The sequence below is a fragment of the Acomys russatus genome, chromosome 22, assembly GCF_903995435.1.
Source record: "Acomys russatus chromosome 22, mAcoRus1.1, whole genome shotgun sequence".
In the NCBI taxonomy this organism is placed as follows: domain Eukaryota; kingdom Metazoa; phylum Chordata; class Mammalia; order Rodentia; family Muridae; genus Acomys; species Acomys russatus.
In genome coordinates, this window is record NC_067158.1 from 34,710,693 (window position 1) to 34,734,238 (window position 23,546).

The following is a 23,546-nucleotide window of genomic DNA, read 5'->3' on the forward strand; positions in this document are numbered from 1 at the left end:
GTGGGTGTGTTCGGGCAAACACTGGTTCACTAACTGGCCTTTCTTTGAACTTTTGACTACTCCCCAGCCTGGTTAGTTTCCTCCAGTGCTCTACACTGTCCCCAGAGGAGCTTTCTTTATTACTTCATGGAAGAAGCAATCAGGAGAGAATGTCCTTGTGTTGTTATCATCAAATCCTGAGCCATATTCCCCACCTCTTTTTTTATGAGGGGCCAGAGCTCCCACCCACATCCCCACGGTGCCTCAGATTCTTCTCCCCCTCATGAGCTTTCGTCAAGCATTGTTGTACTGCTGAGTCGGCTTGTCAGCTTGCAAAAGTTCCTGCTGGAAGTTTAATCCCAGAACTGGATTCCCTTTCCTGACTCCCAGGGTGTTACTTACTTTCTCATTATTGTGACAAACTATCCACTGGACAACTGAAGACGGAAAAATAAAAATCACTTTGGCTCAAGTTTTAGAGGATTTGGTTCACGGTCTTTTGGCTTCGTGCTCTTGGGTAGAATATTATGTGGCATAGGAGAGCCGTTCACTTCATGATCAACCAAGAGGTAAAGAACTGGGTAGTAAGTTGATAGGGACAACACAGCACCAAGACCTTTAACCAGTGACCTGATTCCTCCCTCTTGGCCTCTCCTCCAAAATTTATATAACTTTCCAAACTAGCACTCCTACCTGAGTACCAAGAGTTCAAATCATAAACTTATAGGGGATTTTTACATATCCAAGTTATAATGCCCACCATTTCCCAATTGTGCCCTTACTTCTCTATTCTCTTTGACATTAAGAAACCGAAACCGAAACCAACCAAACAACCCCCCCTTCCCCTTTCAACACAAGTGCACTCTAACTTATTGATAGATCATTGACACGTTCGCTTGAACCTATTCTGTTGGACTGTGCCCACATTTCCTAAAAGTGCTCCCTCTTGGCTATGGAAAGAAGAGTCAGCATTTAAGAGCGTTTGTGCTCTTGCAGAAGACTGGAGTGTGGTCCTGGCATCCACATCAGGCAGCTCACAGCCATTTACAACTTCAACTCTGGGGGACCTGATGCCCTATTTTGGCCTGTATGAACAGCACACATAGGAACCGGAGTGCACACACATGCATATGCTTGTGCATTTGTGCACTCATGCACACACACACACACACACACACACACACACACACACACAGATAATATGTCTATTTTTTTAAAGTTCCTTTTGTCATGAACTTCTGGGCTTCTCTTCTTTCTTGGTCAGCAGTCACCGTGCCAAGTTCCTTTTGCTGGGATTCCCACGCTTTTCTGACTCCCTGCTTCAAGAATGCTCTACGAGATTTTGAAACTTCTCCCTTGACTGTTACATGGTCTCTTTGTGATCTTACCGTCCTCTTTACAAACTGTGTGCTGAAATTGGTCTACAACACTGGCCCTCATACTTGTACCTAACTCTGTGTCTCTTGTTTGGGATTTCAACTTTACTTCATCTGAACAAAATTCTCCACTTACACCTCTCCACCCCAAACTAAACCCACTCCATTCTAGTGTTCCTGTTTCTATACCAGGCAATAGGGTCCTTCCTTTGATCATGTCTCAAAAATATCGGTGCTATCATTGATTCCTCCCATTCTTGCAAACCCACATCCTACTCAACAAATCCTGTTGCTTCTACTTCAGAACCTTTCCTAGGGCATGGTCCTCTTTAAATTTACCACTTGTTACTACTTTACAGGTTAAAGTCATACCTGGTCCTTATATTTCCACCTTTGTTCTCCAAAGCCAGGCTGAGCCTTTCACTTGTCATGCCAGGCAACTCACTGACCTTGAATGGTTTAAAGCTGAAACACATGCTGGTGAAATGGCCCAACCTGTCCTGTCCTCTGTTGTCAAGTCTGATGACTTGAGTTGGACACACATGGTAGAGAGTGGGGGGAGGGGCACAGGAAATGAATAAGCAAAACCTGTAAGTAAAATGCCGAGTCTAAAAAAAAAAAAAAAAAAAAAAAAGTCCTCCTACAGAGCTGCAGAGATCGGCTCTCCTGTTGCCCTAAAAGCTATCTGGCTGCCTTTGTGCCACTTAAAAGAGGACAAGGGCTGTTCCTGCTTCAGTGTTTGCACCTTGTATTCCCTCTGCCTGGAACATGACTGTCCCATGCACGCCCTGTGCTATGAGCCATGATGTGGCAAGTCTCTGTTTAAGTAATACATGTCCTCTTGGGAAGGGGAGGCAGGAAGAGGCCCTGTATTCTGGGCTTCCTACTTGGACATGAGATGGGTGGCTGTAAAGGGCCACCCTTAGCGGCTCTTGGCCTAAAACATAGGCAATCCCACCTTGCCTGTAGGCTCCATTTTCTACACCTCTGTTTGGCATGTAACAAGCTGAGGGTCAGCCCAAGGCCACACCTCTCAGTCGCGGTCTGAGAAACTGCTTATTTACCTTACCTCTGCAGCTGCATTCCTCAGAACTTACCTCCCTATCCTTGAAGTTTTTACTACTGAGATATATAGCAGAACATCTCCATTAGCTCCTAGGAACCCGCTTGCTTATCAGCTACATTCTCTCAAAGTTTACTCCCTTATCTTAAAGTTTTACTACTGGGCTAGAGAGCAGAAGAGCTGCCATTAGGTTTCCAAAGCAACCCTGCCCTTGCCTCTCTGAGACCCTGTAAAAACTCGGTGAAATTTTTCAATAAACGAGGTTTGATTAGAAACCATGTCTCCTTGTCCTGTCTCTTTTTCAGCCTTGCACCCCCCTCCCAGGTTCTGTTTGAAGACCCCATGGGGCAGGGCAGGTGACAAACATCTTATCAGTTGTAAAATCCTATCACGTTGGAAGCCCCCTAGAGCAAGCATTAATAACTTAGAGTTACTGAGTAATCAGTTATTATGTCTTAAGGATTGTCCTAAACACTTAGGGAATATCTAATCAAAACAAGCTGTGATATGATTAATGTGAGTAGCTGCTTTGTATCTATCTGATTCAGAGAGGTGAGTTAACAGCACTTTAACAGCCTGGGTTAACCAAGGGCTGGGTTTGAACTGATACCTCCAGAAAGGAGGGGTAAAACGAACCTGGGACTTTCAAGATGTCCGAGCAGGATTTTTATCAAAGCTTAGAAGTAAAGGTAGGCCATTCATTGTTGTTGTCAGGCATTGAGTGAACAGAGAAAGAGAGGAGAGAGGGTGCTGGAGGGAGAGAGAGAAAGAGAGGGGAGAGAGAGAGGAGGTGGAGAGAGAGAGAAGAGAGGGAGAGGGGGAGGTGGAGGGAGAGAAAGAGAGGGAAGAGAGAGAGGGAGGTGAAGATAGAGTGAGAGAGAGAAGAGAGGGGAGAGAGAGGGAGAGAGGAGATGGAGAGAGGGGGGGAGAGGAGAAAGAGGAGAGGGAAGGAGAGGAGAGAGAGGAGGAAAGAGAGGGGGAAGGGAGAGAGAGAAAGGGCAAGAGGGGAGAGAGAGAGGGAGGGAGGGAGGGAGAGAGAGAAGGGGGGGTGGGAAGGAGAGAGAATATGTAATGGGAAAGTGTCAAGTGTACAGGTGACAGAAAGGTCTGGCCAGGAATATCCCCAAGCTATTGTCTGTGCCCGTGCAGAGGCTAACATGCTGACTTCTCTTGGAGAGAGGGAGGCTCTTGAACATCTTCTGCTCAGGAGTCTGGAAGTTAGCAGCTGGAGTGCCTGTTAACATCCTTAAAGCCTTATTAGCCCAGTCACCCCGTGGAACTTTGAAGCAGGGGTAGGGGGTGGAAAAGGAAGCTGATAAAAGGCAAGTGAAAGAAAGGAGGAGGGGCAGGCTCCGACCCAGCCAGCACTGTGCTCTCTTCCTGCCTAGCTGGGGCTGCTCTTCAAGGAGCCCCATGGCCAACTATGAATTTAGCCCGGTGTCTGAGGACAGACCTTGCTGCCGCCTTTCTAGGACCGTCCAGATCTGTCTCGGAGTGGGTCTCCTGATCCTGATCACCTTGATAGTGAGCCTTCTGTTCATATTTCTCTGGCCGCGCTCACTCCTTGTGTGGAAGGGGAAGCCAACCACGAACCACTTCCCTGAAATCTTCCTGGGACGCTGCCTCGTGTACACTCAAATCCTCCGGCCTGAGATGAGGTGAGTTGACATCTGAGGCACACGCCAGGCACAGTGCTCTGCGGGGCCGGGAGGCAGGCTGTGACCCAGCTGGAGTTCTCACGGGGCAAGAGGGGGGAGGAGGTGCAGCGTCCAGATTGTCCCAAACAAAGAATCTTGTGTTGCGGATCAGCTCAGAGCCAAAGGGCAGTGCCGAGTAGGATTCCGATGAGCGGAAGGTCCCCTGTGCAAGCTACCAAGCAAGCACCATCACCTCTGAGTAAGCAGTGCCTGCTATGGGGGCCTGACTCTTGCTGAGCTCTGCAAAGGTGCTTGCCTCCTATAAGCCGGTCCTGAGATGGGCCTTTGGGGCCACCTTTGGCCACAGCCCCGCTGCAGGGACAGAAAACTACTCGTAGGCCCAGGAACTTCACATTGTCATTTAGGTTGTGGTTTCGACCAGCCTATCGTCCCTGCTCAGAAAGTTATGGTCACAGGCGACATTTGACTAAGTGGCTGGCTGAGCACGCTGTGGAAGTCGAGGGAGTCAGAAAGCGCAGATGTCTGCCTTGAGCTTTATATATCTTTATAAAACAACATCCTGGAGTGGTCATTCATTCATGCCTGTGGTACAGGAGGATTGCTGTGTTTTCAAGGTTAGCCAGGGCTGCACAGCTAAGATGAAAATTCCAGGACAAGCTTGGGTTACAAAGCAAACACAAAGCAAACAAACACTGCGCCCAAAGAGCATCCTGAGTCTTTTTTGCACCTGATCTTTAATAAAACAAAACAAGACAGATTATAGAAACTGAAACATCACTCATCAGATAAGCTGAGTCAGCTTGGTGAACCCGTGCAAACCCTTGGGAACATCTGTACCAGTGTGTACAACCAGCTCTCACACTCCCTTCCATGCACTACCTGCTCCAGAGGAAAGAGCTTGTGGCATAGCTATTCATTCCTGGGTATTGTTTTAGTGTAGAACTGATTTCTGAAGTCAAACAGAGAGTAGGACAGGCTGGGTAGGCATGCCCCGAAGTCCATCTTCGCGCCCATCTTCACTTTCTGTCTTCAGATGCCCAAACTTCCTACGTAATCACATGCTCAGTGGTTTGGGTCCTGGGCTTACTTGAAAATGTTCAGGTAGAACCACCACTGCCGATTAATATCTTGTTTACAGATTTTTTTTTTTCCAAAATGGTATTGGTTGTTCAATCATTTTGAGTAAATTCACTGTGCCTAGCAAAGTGGCTGCATGGGTTTAGCATGATGTGTGCTTAGTACTAACCCTGTGGTGTGGAGAAATTGACTACTTGTTCAACCCAGCCACTCATGTGTATGTATATGCATCTGGCAAGTATTATTTGTGCTTGTCGAATCATAGTTTAAAAATAACAGGATTAATTAATTAAAATTATAGTATTTGTTCTGAGTGTGGATGCATGTTTCACAGCATACGTGCATGTAGAGGTCATGGAATCGATTCTTTGCCTCCAGTAGATAGATTCTGGGAATCAAACTCAGGTCATTAGGTTTGGAAGCAAACATCCCTACCTACTGGTCCATGTCATTGGCCTAACTTATACATATTCTGATGAGCATCTTTTCAGACATCTCACAACACACACACACACACACACACACACACACACACACACACACACACACATTTTATATGAATATATTAGTGAAAGATACTTATCACGTGTCAGGCACTTTAACCAATCACGTAGTCCTTTAAAGACCATGTCAGAGCTGAGATGCAGCTCAGTGGTAGAGCTCTCTCCTGGCTTACAGAGTATCCTGGGTTCATCCCCAGCATAAGTAAAAGAAAGAATGGAACAGAATAGAACAGGACAGAAGACAAACACACAGCAACAGTTACTATTGATTTCTCCATTGTACAGATAAGTTAAGAAAATTGCACCAGGAAGTTTGAGTAAACTGTGCACGTGTAATTGTAGAAATTGAACTCCTAGCCGCTAAGCTAACTGCCTATTCACTCTTTGTAGGTGGGATGGGTGTCAACCCTATGGGCCACATGTAGAGACCTTAGAAATGGAAGAGAAATAATAATTATCACCATCATGAGTCAACAACCTGATCACATGGCACTTTATCCTCCCATGGTTTAAGAAGGTGAACTCTGAAGCCAGGCCATTTGAGTTTGAAACTTGGCTCTGTTGCAGTACAGCCTTGGACTAGGTCCTCGGTATATCTGTGCTGCGGTGTGTTCACACGGTGTAAAATGGACACATTTAACGACAGCACCCAGCGCCTAGAGAAATGAGGAGGAACTGAGAGGAATAATCTTGTCAGGGTAAATGGTGGAAATGTCACTGCTATGCAAATGTAGTGTTGCAGATACCACTCTCTCCACAATAATAAATATAGATTAAGTACAATTGTCCCTGTATTAGATCATAGTCCCTTAATTCAGTTCTCTAATACTGAAAGTAACATTGCTTCTAATCTTCTTAACCTAATGCTTGGTGGTGGGGGGGGCAGTCTTTCATATTGGTGTCTCCAGATATACCTCATTCTTTACAGGGTAGATGTAACCATTTCCAGTTGACAAAAATCTTAATTTGTTAATTTTTAGTTACATGTGGGGTGGGTGGGAGCATGTACCACAGGGCATGTGTGGAACTCAGAGAGCAACTTGTGGGCGTCGCTTCTTTCCTCCACTATGTAGGTCCTGGGAATCAAAGGCAGGTCTTCAGGCTCGGCAGCAATCACCTTTATATAGTGAGCCATCTTGCTGGCCCATTTTCTAATTTTCAATCCCATTCACTCATTATATAAATATTTTAATCCCCTACTATGTTCCAGGTAGTGATCGGGCTACTGGTGGCACAGGGGTTTCAATTCGTGGACAGCTTTCTGTCTGCAGTGGACATCTTCAGCATATGCCTTCATGTGTATACTGCAGTGTTCTGTGTGACTGACTCCCAGGGATGGAATTTCTGGGTAAAAATGGGAGATTGCACATGTCTTATTTAGGGTTTCTATTGCTGTGAAGAGACACCATGACCACAGCAACTCTTGTAAAGGGAAATATTTAATTGGGGTTGGCTTTACTTTCTAATCTGCACTAAGAATCAAGAATTCTTTCCTGTGTCTGCACTTTATTTTGCCCATCTTAAAAAAAAAGTGACTGGACTCTCAGATTCTACTCTCAGACTTCTGGGCCAAAGCCTTGGCTTCCTAGAGGGTGTTAACGCATCTTCACTTTTGCAGCTGACAGACAGAGGTACAACATCTTGCATCACTTCTGCAAGGGGTTGCCTTCCTTCCAGCCTTCAACAGCCACTTCCTGTGTGCCCATCAAATTGACATGAACAGTTGTTCCTTGAGACCTGTTTTTCTTCTGCCTGACATCCAGTGTCAGGACCGATGTCACAGTGTCTCCAGACAAATGGAGATAATGGGGGTGGAACTGGTCCATGCAGTCATGGAGGCTGGCAATCCAAAACACCTGGAGCCTAAGCCAGCAGGTTGCAAGAATCTAGAACTGCCAGTGCTGGAGTTTTAGTCTGAAGGAAGTCTGGCAGGATTCCCTTTCCTCTTGGAACTTTAATCTTTTTTCTTAAGGCCTGATAAGATGTGGCCCACTCACAATTATGGTTGATGAAGTCCTTCCTAGCAGGTCTATGATTTAATGTTTTTCATGTCATCGAACACCTTCACAGCAGCCGGCAGATATGTTGGAGCAAATATCTGTGTATCATGGTGTCATGGCAATGACACTTCCAATGACTTATCTGTTTCAAGATTTTTTTTTTTTTTTAAATGCAGAATCTTATAGCCAGGTACCATTTTCTAAGTCTCTATAGTAAACTACCATTCCCCAATTCAGTGAGGTACGTTAAGGATCATTTAAATTTCATGCTTCTGTGAGTAGGCAGGGATCCTCTGGAGGACTCTTTCACGTCATGTCATTTGGGTCAGCCACCATCCTAGGCATCGTTCAAGGTGTCTTCATGACTGACATCTTGTCTCAGGAGGGAAGCTGGACCACTCTTTTTCTTTTTGTAGTCTTTGCATGGTCCTCTCCATATGGTCCTTTCCTATTAGACCAGGTTCCTATTAGTCTCAGGGTTTCCACATCCTAACAGAACAGTCAGCTGGGTCCTCCTCAAGCTTTAGGATCATAACTGGCACTTCTTCACTTCCACCGGTCACCAAGTCAAGGCCAACTCAGACTCTAGGGTAGGAGAAAGAAACTCTACTTTTCTTTTTTACGATTTATTTTATTATTATGTATACAGTATTGTCTGCTTGTTTACCTGCGGGCCAGAAGAGGGCACCAGGTTACATTATAGATGGTTGTGAGCCACCATGTGGTTGCTGGGAATTGAACTCAGGACCTTTGGAAGAGCAGGCGGTGCTCTTAACCACTGAGCCATCTATCCGGCCCCGAAACTCTACTTTTCAATGGGTGGACAGAGCACATTTTGTGGTACCTTCAGCTCTTCACAATTTGCATCCTTGTTTCTGTTCCTTCTAGCCTTTTGTTATGATTGTTCTGTTACCTTTGCTGCTGCCCTTTACAACCTCCCATAACTAGATTTATAGTGACAAAAGGTCTACCATGTGACTCATGTGGTTTAGGAATTATTATCTAGTTGTATAATTTGAGAACTCAGATTAATGCTTTAACTGTAATAAGTTCCAAATATTTAGTTAGACCACACAAATGCCATATGAGCTGGTATATTACAAATAATATAAGTAAATATACCTCTCTAGTATCACCATACTTAACTCTATCAGTTTGTGTTTAGGTCATAGAGATGTTTGGAGGGAGGGTGGATAGCTTCTCTAAAGGTTTATGATTTTTTTTTTTTTTTTTTTTTTTTTTTGTGGGACGAGAAAGCGAGAATGAAATTTCTGTGGCCAAGGCAACTTATACAAGAAAGCATTTAATTTGAGACTTGTCTTTGTTACTGTTCTATTGCAGTAAAGAGACGCCACGAGGTAACTGTTATGAGTGAGGGCATTTCATTGAAGGCTTTGCTTACGGTTTCAGAGGTCTAGTTCCTGATCATCATGGTGGGAAGCATACAGGCATGGTGCTGGAGTAACAGCTGGAAGTTTTTTTTTTTTTTATCCTGGTCCATGGGCACCAGGGGTTGGGAGGTTGGCATGGGATTTTGAAACCTCAAAGCCCTCTCCCAGTGACACACTTTCTTCCACAAAGCCACCCCTCACAAGGCTATACCTCCTAATCTTTCCCAAAGATGTCATCAACTGGAGACTAAGTGACCCATTTGCCTTCAGGCATTCACAGGGCTCACAGGTTTTGAGGGTTAGAATCCATGACCATTGTAGTGTGTACCATGGCAGCACGAAGACAGGCATGGAACAGAAGTAGTTGTTGAGGGTTCACATCTTGGGCCACAAATATGAGGCAGCGAGAAAAAAGACACACTGGTAACAGAACAAGTTGGTTTTGGGTTTTTTTTTTTTTCCAACCTCAAAGGCAACTCCCAATGACACACCTCCTCCAACAAAGCCACTCCTCTTGATCTTTACTAAATAGTTCCACCAACTGGGGACCAAGTATTCAAGCATATGGTTCTATGGGAGCCATTCTCATTCAAACCACCACAGCCTTGCTAAATAACCCAGATCAGCTGGCCAGTGAGCCTCTAGGGCTTGTCTCCACCTCCTTATCGCTGACTTGCATGCCACCACAAGTGGATTTTTCACAGTTCTAGAACTAGACCTCAGGTCCTTATGCTTGCAAGGTCAGTGCTTTACCAATGGATCCATCTCCTGAACATTCAGGTTTTATGATTTTTATCTTTCTTACCTGCTCCTTTTCCTCCTGTTCTTTAAAAAAATTTTTTTTCTTATCCTCACCAAAGTCCTCTACCAACCTATTTTTTTTTTTTTTTTCTTTCTGTGCTGGGTGTCAGGGCTAATTCCCATTATTAACTTGATTGGGTTAAAGTTTACTTATTTATTTATAGCCTAAGTGAGACACACCTTTAGATTTTTATTTTATTTATTTATATACTCCTCTTCCCATTCCCTGCCCTGCAGAATTTTCAGAGAGTTTTAGCTAAGAAGGAAGATCCATTCCAAACATGGGGCTGGGGAGGGAAGCACCACCCTGTGGGCTGGGATCCTGGGCTAGACAAAAAGGTGGGGGAAGGAAAAACCAGCCCTGTTTTGGAATTTCCCTTCCTCTTTCTCTACTTCTTGGTCAGAATCACAGATTAAACCACTCCTGCCTTCACACCCTCCTTAAATCTTTGTATGTAAACCATGATGGTGTGTATTGATTGTCAACCTGACAGGGTCTAAAATCCCCTAGGAGATGGACTCTTGGCGTGTCTGTGAGGGCGTTTTCATGTTGGGTTTGCTGTAGTAGAAGACCCAGCGTAAGTGTGGGCAGCATCATTCCAAGAGCTTTGGTTTGGGACTGAATTAAAGCAGAGACAGCCAGATTAATCTCACCATGCTCTCTACTGTGGAGATAATGTCATGACCAGTCTCTCTCTCTGGTGTATCTGCCACCATCATAGACCATGACTCAAACTGTAAGCAACAAGAAAGCTCTCCCTTTTAAAGTGGCTTCTGTTAAGTATTTTCAAAAGAAAACCAATACATAGTGTCAGTTATTTGTTCTCCATGACAAGAAAGTAACCGGTTTGAACCTGGACTCTCATGTGTGCTGAGCACACACTCCGTGCCCTATGAGAAGAAGATATCAAAGCATGTCCTTGAAGATGCAACTCACCCTTCTAAATTGAACCAGGGACATTAAGATAGAATACACCTGAACAATCTCCTTTGCTTCCTTTATCTTGAAGGCTGCACTGAGGAGCCATCTTCTGGCTAAGATGGCCCTAGACATGTGGGGAGCACATGTCCAAGATTCACTGAAATGTGCACAAGATGCCAGCACTGAAGGTATCTCTTGGCTCTGTGGGAAAGCATGACTGTCAGGAGTCAGAGTATGTACAGAGGTAGGAGAGAGTCAGAGGGTGCGGTGGAGATCCAGCACACGGAGCAACAAGGGTCTCTAAAGAGGGACCTCATTGGTATGACTTAAGTCCCACGACTCTTCCATCTTGGTGAAGATCAGCTTCCACCAGAGATGATGGGGATGCCAGCTACTGATGCCAGCTGCAGATACTGAAGGTCCAAACAAGAGTATAGGGATATAAGCAGACATGTATATATAGAAGATCTTTTCATCCCAGTCACAGGAGATGCTGAGACCCAAAGAGATGGGGTTCTAATTCCCCTCACCACTTCCAGTTACTTCATATGTTGCTCTTCATATTCTGGCCTCTTCTGTTAAAGCCTTTTGAGCTGAACATACTTATGCCAATATCAAGATGGCTAGACACAAATGTGAACAACCAAAGTCAGAAAACGGTCTCCTCTGCTTTTCTGCTTCACTTCTTTCTCTCTTTGGCTGGCTTTTCTGATTCCTTTGTTTTCCTGTTACAACTTTTAAGGATTGTCCTTTGCTTCTTCCTCTTCAAAATGCCTGGGTTTTCTAGGAGGCCAAGTCTGTGCATCTTACTTCCCTAGGAGATCCACTTCGATAGTCTCAGCATTTTGTTTGTCTTGACGAAAGCAGAAAATTGGTACAGAGACTGAAGACTTCCCGATCTTCGATGGAACGGCCATACCAGTGAACCAAAATAAATCCATCCCTTTTATGTAAGATTGTGTCAGGCATTTCATGACAGGGACAGAAAACTGATTCACCAGGAAAACGTCTATAACAACTACCAGATTCCACAGCAGGTGGGCAGCCTCCTCACAAGTTAAAAACATTTTTTTTCAGACTCTAAGTTTCTATAAGATAAGGGTGTGACTTTCACAGCACATAGATCTATACCCATTAGCGATTCATTTATTCATGTGTGACAGGCTTGAAAGTGACCAGGTGAAATGTAGCTGGAAGAGGGCTTGGAGACAGAGAGAGCTGGCTTTAAATAGTCATTTATGAGGGAGTCAGTAAAATGATAAATTCACTTCAAAGAACATTCGAGGCTCTTTGCGTTTGCTCGTACTTTAAACGAATATTAGATTTAGATAAGATAGACGTAGAAGTGATAAAGGCAGACATAAAGCTAATGTTCTAGAAGGCAGTATGAAACAGAAACTTTATGATTATCTTGTTATTACGCAGAAATTACTTATATCTCTAATAGACAAGAACGACAAATTACACTCTAACTTAAAAGGTTGGAGCTACAACTTCACATGTTCTACTGGGTAATTGTTTTTTTGGGGGTTTTGTTTTGTTTTGTTTTTGGTTTTTTTGAGTAAATCTTCCTAACAGTACCTGTCTCAGTCCGTTGCTGTTAGTATCGCAAAGTACAGGATGTCGGAAAATAGATGGAGGAAAGATAAGCTTAGCTCACAATCTCAGAAGTTCAAGAGTCTGGTGCTGCAGCTCTGGGCTCTGGGGAGGACCTTCTGGCCACATCAATCATAGCATGGCAGGTGGTACCGCGATGGTGAGACTGTAGAGAAGATCACTTACTCACAAGAACTAATTCCCACCTTCTGAACGGGAGTGATTTATTCTGAGAGCGATGATCCATGACTTAAGCTCCTTCTATTAAGTGGGACTTACAACCCCAACACTGCCACATAGTGGACAAAGCTCCCAACATAGAAACCTTTGGGATCCAGACAGAGACCATATCTAAGCTATGGCAACACCCTAATATGACACTGCAAAGAAATGCTGCTTATCTTTTGGGCTTAATTTGGCCTTCCCTCAAAGTTTTAAGTATTTTGTAACAGATTTGTACATGAATATTGTCATTCCTTTGTACTTATGGGGAGCTGGTGTTAGGAAGCCCAGGCCTCCCAGCAAGCTATCAAAATCTGTGTACTAATGTTCTTCTATAAAATCCTGAAATATCTGCATATAAGTCTTCACTTTGTCCCTCATATTTTAATCTTCTCTGGATTTCTTAAAATAGCTAATGCAACATAAATGCTACAGAAGTTGTTACCATGTCATGTAGCTCAGAGATTGATAGCAAGAGGGAAAGTGTGTATATTTCACGTACGGAGGCAACGTATCCTGCCTGTTTCCAGCCTGCAGTGGTTTTGATTCACAGATGTGGCAGCCACATGTGCAGGGGGCCATCTGTATTTCTGAACTCTTGCAGATCCTTCTAGCTCCTAACTGTGAACGAAAACCACTGAATTATTTTAACGTCAGGAACTTGTATTTTCACAGGCAGTGGCAGACATGAAACAAAACAAGTTTTCAGTTATGGGAGTAAAGCAAGGACACCTTTCCTGGAAGGTGACAGTTTAGTAATGTCCAGCCTGCGTCTACTCTTCAAGGATTTCCTTAAAGACATACTTTTGATTTGTCCTGTTGTAGAGTCTTATTTTACACTATAAAGATTAAGATATATTTTCATGAACTTACTACCATTTCCCTTCCATTTACAGATACCTATTAGTGTATGGAACAGAATGGCCATCTGGCTCAGGATTTTCCCATTCTCTGGGTTTGGATACTCACACTCTTGTGGTGGTGTTTATTTTTATGCTTTGATTTGATCCCATATCACTGAATGTGTGTGTATTATGCCTATGAGTGCACACGTGCATGTGTCATGGTGCATGTTTGGGAGATCAGCTCTCTCCTTCCGCCTTCATGTGACCAAACTGGGTTGGTCAGGCTTGTACAGCTAGTGTTTTGATGAGTTGCACAGTCCCACTAGCCTCTGTGCTGCTGTTTAACATGCTCTTCTAGGAGCAGGATTGCCTATAAACTGACATGCAGGTTAGAGTTGGTTAGACTTGGGCATGGAGCAGAGGGAGCCTCCCTTCCAGCATCACATCAAAAGGCCCATAATGTCTCATCGTCCCACAGTTTGAAGGGTATTAGAGCTGGACGTTGTGTGCCTGGGTCATCTGTTCTCAAGTTCCACAATGACTTTTCATCCCATTAGTTTGATAGCATCTGATGATCCTTCGACCCATTAGAGGCTAGAAAAGAGGCCAAGACTGACCAGCTCCACAGGGATTAGCAAATCACTATTTTCCAACTGAGAGAGTCCGTTGCAATGTACTTAATTCTTTTAAGTGGGGGAGGGCCTTTCTCCACTGGATGTCCTGAGAGAGAGAGAGTTCATTAAAAAAAAGGCTGTTAAGTGCTTGATTCTTTCTCTTTATCAGTCAGGTGGCAAATGTATTAGTCAGGGTTCTTCATAGAAACAGAGGCAGTAAAAGATGTGGCGGGGCAGACCAGGAGGAGGATTTACTAGCAGAACTGGCTCATGTGATTATGATGCCTGGGGAGTCTCACAGCAGGCCTTTGAAGGCTGGTGACCTAAGGATGACAGCAGACCGCTCAGACCCAAGTCTGAGGCCTCAAAGCCAATGATGTGACACTCAATCTGGGACGAAAGTCCAGCAGGTTAGGCTGGTTGCTGGTATAAGGCTTGACTCCCAGGACCATAGAGCTGGAACTTCTCATGCACAAGGCAGGAGAGCACGTTCTCAGGTCAAGAACTAACCCTCAGTCCTAAGTGTCCCAAACTTACTGCGTGAGTGTCCCGCCCTCAAGATGAGATTGTCTATTATTCCCAGGACCCTGACCACTGTTGGCAGAAATAAAACTCCAGAGATTGTGTCATCACTACTCACTGCAAGATAGCATGATTTCTCTGGACTTTAGTGGGTAATTCTCAAGGATACTATTTTTAATATTTTATTTTTGAAAGTATGTATATACATGTGTATGCTTGTGCATGTGAGTCCAGTGCCCTTGGAGGCCAGAAAAGAGTGTCAGATTCCCCTGAACTTGGTGTTACAGGCAGTTGTGAGCTGCCTGACGTGGGTGATGGAAATCAAACTCAAGTCCCCTGGAAAAGCAGCACGTGATCTTACCTGCCGAGTCATCTCTCTGGCCGCTAGAAGACATAGTCTTTTAAAGGAGAGAGAGACACGTTGTGAGTTCACATTTATAATCTCAATCTGGAGTAAAAGTACAGGGCCTTAATAACCTTAAATTTATGTTTATATCTAATTTATCTTATATTGGAAATCTTAGCCCCTAGTAACAATATAATTAATTATGTTTTTGCTTTATCTTGATATGTGATATGCAATTATTATATATTTATTTTATGTGTATGGCATTGTTATTGTCAGCACACTATATTCTAAGTGACATAAGCTCTCTTTAAGGTCCCTTTTGACCTTCAGAGACAGGATTCATGTCACTAGTGATGTGTTTGAAAATATGATGTACTGGCAGGTTGCTGCTTAATTAAAGTTCATGCTGGCTGTCTCACTGAGAATAGATAGTAGCAAGACAAAGACACAATGAAGAAAGCCATCCAGGGGCTCTGAAGTTAAATTTTCTTTAACCCATTCCAGGGTCATAACTATTTACCTAAAACTTACCTTGTTAGATTCATGAATCTGCTATCAGTTTCCTGCCTTCATCTCACTTGACTAATCAGAATCACCAGAAAGAGTTGATTTCACACCCTCCCTTTGAAACATTTTCTGTCCTTAATCTCTCTACACAACCATTTGCTTCCAAATTTAAAGCTTCACCTAAAACTTTGCTACACCAAGACTGACATAATCCAACTGCCTACTGAAAAATCTCCACTTGGATGGCAGCGGGCATTACAAAACTTATTTGTACAAATCCAAATCCCTGGTGTCTTTCTCAATTTGTTTCACTCCATCCTTTCATTATTTGAAGTAGAAACTTCTTTTCCCGTAGCTGAACTCAAAAATCTTGTATCACTTTTCTCTTTCCCATCATATCCAATCACATGCTAAATCAAGTGGGTTCTACTATCAAACTATGTCTAGGCTGGTGCTGGTGCGGGTGCGTGAGTTTATCTCATCATTAAAAAGCAGGAGCACTGTTTAAGGTCAGCCTGAGCACTGTTTAAGGTCAGCCTGAGGACTGTTTAAGGTCAGCCTGGATTATAAGGGGAGTTTGGGAACAGCCTGGGCATGAGTCTTGTCAGCTCTCCCCCGCACCCCACCACATCCCAAATGTACCCAGAGTCTGACCCCTCTCTACAACATTTGCCACTATACATCTTTCATCTGAATTTTTCTGGGAAGGACAAAAATGGGTTAACAGCTGATACACAAAGTGGAAGAAACTGGGAGGTTGTTGGAGAGGCAGAGCCTTTCAAGTAGGCTGAGAAACCAAGTGAAGAGTGCTTCCAGAGATCCATAAAGTCCTGTGGTCATTACTATTAGAATCTCAATATCAAATGCAGCACTTTTTCCCCCAAAAGGCTCACACACAATCATTATTTACCAAAATAATCACTTAATTTTCATAGAAAAAGTAGTTTTTAATTTTTCCTTTACCTAACTTACTTACATACAATTTAATGGAAGTATATAACTAGTAATAGGAATTAAAAACATATTTACAAAAAGGTCAATACACATCCAAGTGGATGGAGACAAAAGTCCTTGCCTGAACTCCAGAGGGTCGGTTAAGACAATTTCTTTTACAGTTTAAGGCATATCCACCTGAGAGAAAGAAATATATGATTGCTGTAGTTTGGTTTCAGTTGCTGGGATAAAACCAACAGCCCAAAGCAACTTGGAGAGGAATGGGTTTATTTCACCAAATCAGTAGCAAAATGACTCCAGAGCTGATCAGCTCTGATGCCTGTTCTTTGAGAAACAACTTAGGAATGAATCAGGTAAGAAGATGGAGAAGATCAGTTTTCTCAAAGAAGTGGTGACAGGAATAGGTTTAAGATGTTGAGAAAACAAAACAGAACAGGAAGCAGAGTGAAAGATGAAGAATCAGTTTCCTGTGCACATGTGTTACAAACGGCCAGAAAGGGGAAGGTGGTCATATTCGTACACTGACATGGATGGAAATAAGGGAATCATTTTACCAATAATACCCACTTTGGAGGAGGCGATGAAGAGACAGGAAGGCGATAACTGAGGTCAAATACGAAGAGTCAACCAAACAGGACACGAGCATATTTATCCCCTTTAAGGACTAACTTTGTTTTCCTAACAATGAAAAGGAAGCATTCCCACTATAAGACACATGCTTAAAGTTTTAAATACAAGATGAAGAATGTGAGACTAATTAATCCCCCTGGTTAGAATCCTAAATTGTGGCAGCAGCACTATTTAAAACGTATACTGCTTAAACAGATAGCTCCATCATTAAGCAGTTTTAACAATGCAGTTAAAATAGTTTGTAACAAAACATTTTTAATTGTTATGGTGTTTTTTTTTTTTTCCTTTCTCACCATAATGTGTCAGACGTGGTATATGCACATGCAAGACTGTGAATCTACACGTACTATTGTCCTAGTGTGCTTTCTGTTGCTATGATGAACACCATGGCGAAAAAAACAACTTAGTGAGAGAAAGGGAATGTTTGATTTTCCAGGAGGCAGGGACTCACAGTAGGCTATCAAGGCAGGAACTGCGTCAAAATCATTGAGGGATGCTGCTTCCTGGCTTGCTCTCTGTGGCTTGCTCTGCTATCTTTCCTATGTAGCCCAGGCTTGCCTGCCCTGGCTGGCACTGCCCACAGTGATCTGGGTCTTCTCACATCAATCAGCAGTGAAGAAAACAATCCACTGATATGCCCATGGGACCAGTCTAACACAGACAGACAACCCTTCAGCTCAGCCCCCCTCTTCCAGGCATGTGTGGCTTGTGTCAACAAAAGCCAAATAGCACGGTGATCCCGGAATCTATTGAAATGGTTGGTCTAACCCAGTTTGAAGAAAGAACGTCACTCCAGGTATACACTTCCATGGCTGTTACCCAGATTCTTCCTTGTACTCTCTGTTCAATTGCCTCCCCCTCTTTCTCATTATGACTATCAAACAAATATTATGAAGGCATTTTTGTCTTTGTCACTTCATAGGGTGAAATTCATAGTAAGATTGAACATCTTGATTCCTGAGAGTAAGTTGAATGATCTGTCCAGGTATCTAAATTGTCAGTGATGAAATCTCCTTGGAAGTCCTTCAAGGACAGAGGCAGAAAGCACAGAGTTGGTAGAGATTTAAAGACAGGAAGGGAGGCTGCGACTTAGTAAAGACAGAGGATTCTATTTTGGGGATGGCTTTCTTGCTGTAACCCTTTTTTCAAAGGCATTCTGCAATCTCGAGGTCCGAGCAGATCAATTCACAGTCACAAGCTGTGCATTTTGCATTTGCCAAGTCAACTTTTTCTCATTCTTCATGCACCAAAAGATTCATCTCAATCTCCAATTCATAAATCTCAGCCAGTGTCTTCCGCCAATGTCTTAAAGTTAGGAAAGTTAAATCATGAATATTTAAGGCACACTGAGATGTCCATGGAATGTTAGGAACATACCTTTTTGTTCAAAAAAACAATAGAAAAAAAATGCCATATTATGTCTTAGCTTTCTTTTTGTTTTTAAAGAAATGGGCAGTTATAGATAAATAGTTACAAAAATACCTCCTTCAATTTCTTTTCCCCTTTTTCCTGGAGACTAACTATGCCATTTGTTTCTTCTGTAGCTGTAGGCATATTTTTGTTTGTTTAAAAAAAACAAACATCTATTTTATGTGAGTTCTTCTACCTCTACCTCCCTTCTCACCCTTACCCCACCCTAAATCCTTCCAACACCCCCCACACTAGGCAGGAGAGAAAGAAAGCTAGAGGGGAAAGGAGGTATAGACCTCCCTAGGCTACTTCCTGCTGATTAGGGATGTTGGGTTCCTTGGGGGCAAGTCCAATCTTTTTCATCAGACTATCCAGCAGTCTAGCAAACCAAAATACCAGCAATAGCAAAGGCAACAGCAAATATAGCACCAGGATGAACCAGTAGCAGCAGGGGGTGGCGTGGGGTGGTGTGGGGTGGGTGAGGTAGGGTGGGGTGGGTGGGGTGGGGTGGGGCAGCACATAGTCTAGAAATGTTCCGAGCACAAGGCAGCATACACTCTTGTTTTCAACATGTTGTCTCCCTATGTCTCACTTCCTGCTTCCTTCACACTGAACAGTGTGCTTGAGGGTGAGCACAGCTGGGTCTCATTTTCACAGGTGACAGAGTCACACCAGATGAATTTTCCGCACTCTAGATTTACATTCAGGGCATTTTCAGTGCTTTTATTTTATTTTTTTTTGCAATATTTCCTAAGCAATGCTAGGATAAAGTGTGTGTGTGTGTGTGTGTGTGTGTGTGTGTGTGTGTGTGTGTGTGTGTGTGTAAGATACAATCCTAAGGAGTAAATTTGCTAAGTTAAAACATACAATTTTTTGAGGGGGAAAAAAAAAAGCCCAATTTGTCTCTTCAGGGCAGTTGACACAGGCGTTTCCGTTTCCTCACCCCCTGACTCTGCCAGGTGTCCTCAGCTTGATGATCACCCATACAGTGAGAGAAGGTATCAGCTCCAGCCTGATCTTAATTTGTGTTCATTGCACACTTTCATTCTGTGGAATTAACAGGTTTTTTCCCAGTGGAGGATATTTTACAATTTTGATGGCCTTTATCTATGCACAAATATGAGGCATAAAATGTGCTTCGGGTACTTTCACTGGCTCTTTAGTTTGCTAGAAAGGTGCTTTCTACACATGTGGCTTCAAAATAGAAACGTACTACCTGACAGTCGGTATTTCTTGAAGTGAGAAATGGGTCCCGCAGGGGCAGCTCCTGCAGGCTGTGAGGGACTCTGTTTCGTGACTTTCTCCTAGCAGTGTAGAATTGTTACACATCCTTCCTGGGTGGGAGGAGTTTCCTGATAGTCTTCCTATTGCATTCTCTCTGTACAGGCATGTTTGTCTTTATATCCAACTTTTCCTCTCTCTCCCTCCTCCTCTCCTCTTCCTCTTTCTCCTTCTCCTCTCTGTCTCTGTCTCTCTGTCTCTGTCTCTCTCTCAGTCTGTCTGTCTGTCTGTCTGTCTCTCTCTCAGTCTGTCTGTCTCTCTCTCTCGCGCGCGCTCTCTCGCTCTCGCTGTACCTGTTCATATGCACGTGTGCATACATAGGCCAGAGAGCAAGGGTGGGTTTCTTCTTCCATTGCTCTCCATTTTATCATGAGACAAGGTCTCTCACTGAACCTGGGACTTTGGTTAGACTGACTTGTCACCAAGGACTGGGCACCCTTGTCTCTGTTTCTCATATGCAGCTATGCCTAACTTTTACATTAATGCTAAGGGTCTGACATCACGCTCCTATGTTGGCACAGCATGTACTTTACTCACTGAGCATCTCCCCAGCCCCAAATTCTCCTTTTTTTTTATATGATCCCAGTCATATGGGATATCAAATAGCCTCAGGATTTCATATAAAATTGATCATCGCAGTTTAAATTTGTATTAAAGTTTTTTTTTTAATTTAAATATAATTGCATCACTTTCTTTCTTTCTTTCCTTGCCTCCTTCCAACCCTGTAGTAACATCCCCCTTCAACTGATGGTTTCTTTCTGTGAATTCCCCTCTCCCTTGAGTGAGCTCTCTAACTGATTATCCAGTACAAAGTGATCAGCCATGAAATAATTTCATCTCAAGCCACACTAAATGTACTCAGAGGTATATACGTGTGTGTGTGTGTGTGTGTGTGTGTGTGTGTGTGTGTGTGTGTGTGTTCTGCAAAGGTCTTATTTTCAAATAAGTATACATTCAGAGATACTGGGATAAGGTGTATGTGTGTGTGTGTGTGTGTATGTATGTATGTATGTATGTATGTATGTATGTATGTATGTATCCAGAAGTGAGGTGACCCCAGGGTCAGCTTAGCATCTCAGTAAGAGCCAGGCTCTTTCTTTCTAGTCTTTCATCTCCTGGGGGAGGGGGAAACTATGCAGAAATAAAGAGCTGGCTCAAATGGCAGGTGAGTGTTTAACTTTTTGTGAAACCACAAAACTGCTCTAAATATATATGGTGCTGAAAATAGTTTTTAAGGTATGGTTATAGTTTTGAATAATAATGTTTTAGAAGGGATAGATACAGTTTGAGTATATTGCCCAAGGGCTTGCTTGTGCTCAGAGCTTAGCCCTCAGCATCATGATGTAAGAGGTGGGAAAGTCTTTAGGAGGCAGGGCCCAGAGAAAAGTGATAAAGTCATTAGGATTCTAATCACAGAAGACATTGCCCATCTCCTGCCAAAAGCTCATTCCTAAAATGGTGCTATAGGAAGAGCAAAGCTATGTGCTGGGATGTAACTCTGCTGGCAGACTACTTTCTAATATGCATTGAGCCCTGAGTTTCATCTTTAGCACCTCATAAAACTTGATGTGGTGTAATCCCAGCACGTGGGAGGTTGAAGCAGGAGCATCAGAAGTTCAAGATCATCCTCAGCTAGCTGATGAGTTCAAGGCTAGCCTGGGCTACATGAGATCCTGCCTCAAAAAACAAAAGGAAGATGAGAAAAGGGAAAAGGGCTGTTTATGGTCTCCTTTCTCAGGATGGAGTCTCTTCCACATAGAACAGATAAAGTTATACTGTACTGATGTAGTAAGTATTGGTATATTCTGTACATTTGCATGTGTGACATTGTGCATAGGTTTTAGAGAATACAGGAATTTGAAGAGATTACAAATGGCTGTCACAAGGTTGCTAAGACTGAAAGTTTTGTTGCTTCATTCTGATGTACACTTTCAAAAAAATTTCCAAGCAAACTGATGATGGGTAAGGAAGCTTGGCTAGTATCCTAAGAGAAAACGTGCTAATGTTTGAAATGGGCAGGGAAAATGAGGATATGGAAGATGGGCGTGGACCCACTGCTTTCCTTATGACATATCTATACTCTATTTAAGTGAAGGTAGTGTTCTCCCAAATACATTCTCAAAATAATATGTTTGACATTAATGGGAGAAAAAAAAAAAAAAGACATTAATGGGAGAAAAATAGATGCTCTCTGGCCCTGCCATCACATGTAGAAACCATGCAGTTCTTGGCACAACTTCCTGACCAATACTTCAAATGGTCTTGGGTCAGTCTTCTTCTTCCTTGGCGTATCAGGGGGATCTGTCACTCTGGAGCACTCCCCCGAGCCTCACATATTATGTTCACTGAGCATTTGTTGCAACCCTTCATTCTGCTTTTTGATGGTGTCCATGTCTCATTTTCCAGCGTCTTCATGTTAATGAGCCTTGAAGCCCAGTCCTATTGAGTTCATCACCATCTCTTCTTTGTCCCTGCCACAAGCCCACTTTTCTATTCTATGACTTCCTTTGGATGTCGTATAGGCATCTCAAGCTCCAACTATTCCCAGCCAAACCCGTGGTCAAGGCAACTTCTGCTGGAAGCTCTCTTCCAGTTGTCCCCATCCTCCCAGTGTCTCAGCCCCAAGCCTTCTAGTTACTGACTGTATAATTTGTCTAACCCATATACTTGGTCCACATAAAATCCACAGTGAGCTCAGAATCTATCACTTTTTCCCCATCTTATTTTTACTTTTCTTTTTCTTTGTTTTTGCTATTTTAAGACAGTTTCTTTGTGTAGCTCTGGCTGTCCTGGAACTTCCTCTGTAGACCAGGCCTTGGACTCAGAGATCAGCTTGCTTCTGCCTCCCAAGTGCTGGAATTAAAGATATGCACTGCCATACACATTTTCCCATCTTGACCAATATTTTCCCTTCCTTCATCACAGTGCAAAGTCAGGAGCACTGATCTACCTGCTTGCACCCGAACTTTCTTCCAGACTACAGCCTGCAAAGAAGGCGGAGTCTCTTTTTGAATTTAAATGATATCTCCTACTTCCTGTGCACAAATTTGCTTCTAACTCCACCGCAGATAGAATTCCCTGGTAAAGGTCAAGTTTGCCTTTCTTCCTTTATTTCCATCAGCTCCTTCTTGATTGCTTTGCTCAGCCAAATGGTTTCTTTGAACGCAGCAGATACTAGGGCCTTCTACCCTGGAGTAACCCTGTGGATGTTAGTGCTCTGAGGCTTTGTCTCCTTTCAGTTCTTTGCTCAATGTCACCCAATGTTCCCACTTTCTATAACGTTGAACACTGCCCCCTCCCCCAACACTCCTACTCATTTCTCCCTATTTTCACACAGAACTTGTAACTTTCTGGCATGCTCGATGACTTTCATAGACTTTGTCTGGTTTTCCAATTTACCCTCCGCACCTAGCACACTGCAGATTTCAACTAAGCATTTTCCAGATTTGTGATTTTGCCATTTCTAGAAACACCTTCAACCTCAAGAGTTTTCTCATTTCAAGAGCCTGTTTAGAAAATCCTCCTTACTTCCATGCATCTCAGCGATCACCGGGTTCTCCCACAAGGTGGCAGTCTTTACTCTAAAAACAGGCTGCAGTGTCCTCAGATTCAAGAATCCGTGGGCTTGCTTGTTTTCTTTGTGCAAAGACTTGGAGAATCAACTAGCTGCAAAGTTCATAGAACCAAGAGAAAGGTAGAAATGTGGTTATTATGAGAGTGGTATATATTTACAGTAGTGACAGTGCAGGCTTTTCTATATAAAAACCGGGTTTAAAGGCCCAGAAAGACAAACACTGTATGTATTCACTTATAAGTGAAGGGAACACATAGCTGCAAAGTAAAGAA

General features: G+C 43.2%; 1 protein-coding gene across 1 annotated transcript in view; it reads left to right on the forward strand.

The window, feature by feature from the left end:
* Positions 1 to 3,550: 3,550 nt before the first annotated feature.
* Positions 3,551 to 23,546, forward strand: part of Cd38 (CD38 molecule) — a 37,094-nt gene continuing 17,098 nt past the window's right edge. The window contains exon 1 of the mRNA XM_051164892.1: positions 3,551 to 4,076. Coding sequence (XP_051020849.1) covers positions 3,832 to 4,076 — 245 coding nt within the window. The 5' untranslated portion in view covers positions 3,551 to 3,831. The remainder of the gene's footprint in view (positions 4,077 to 23,546) is intronic.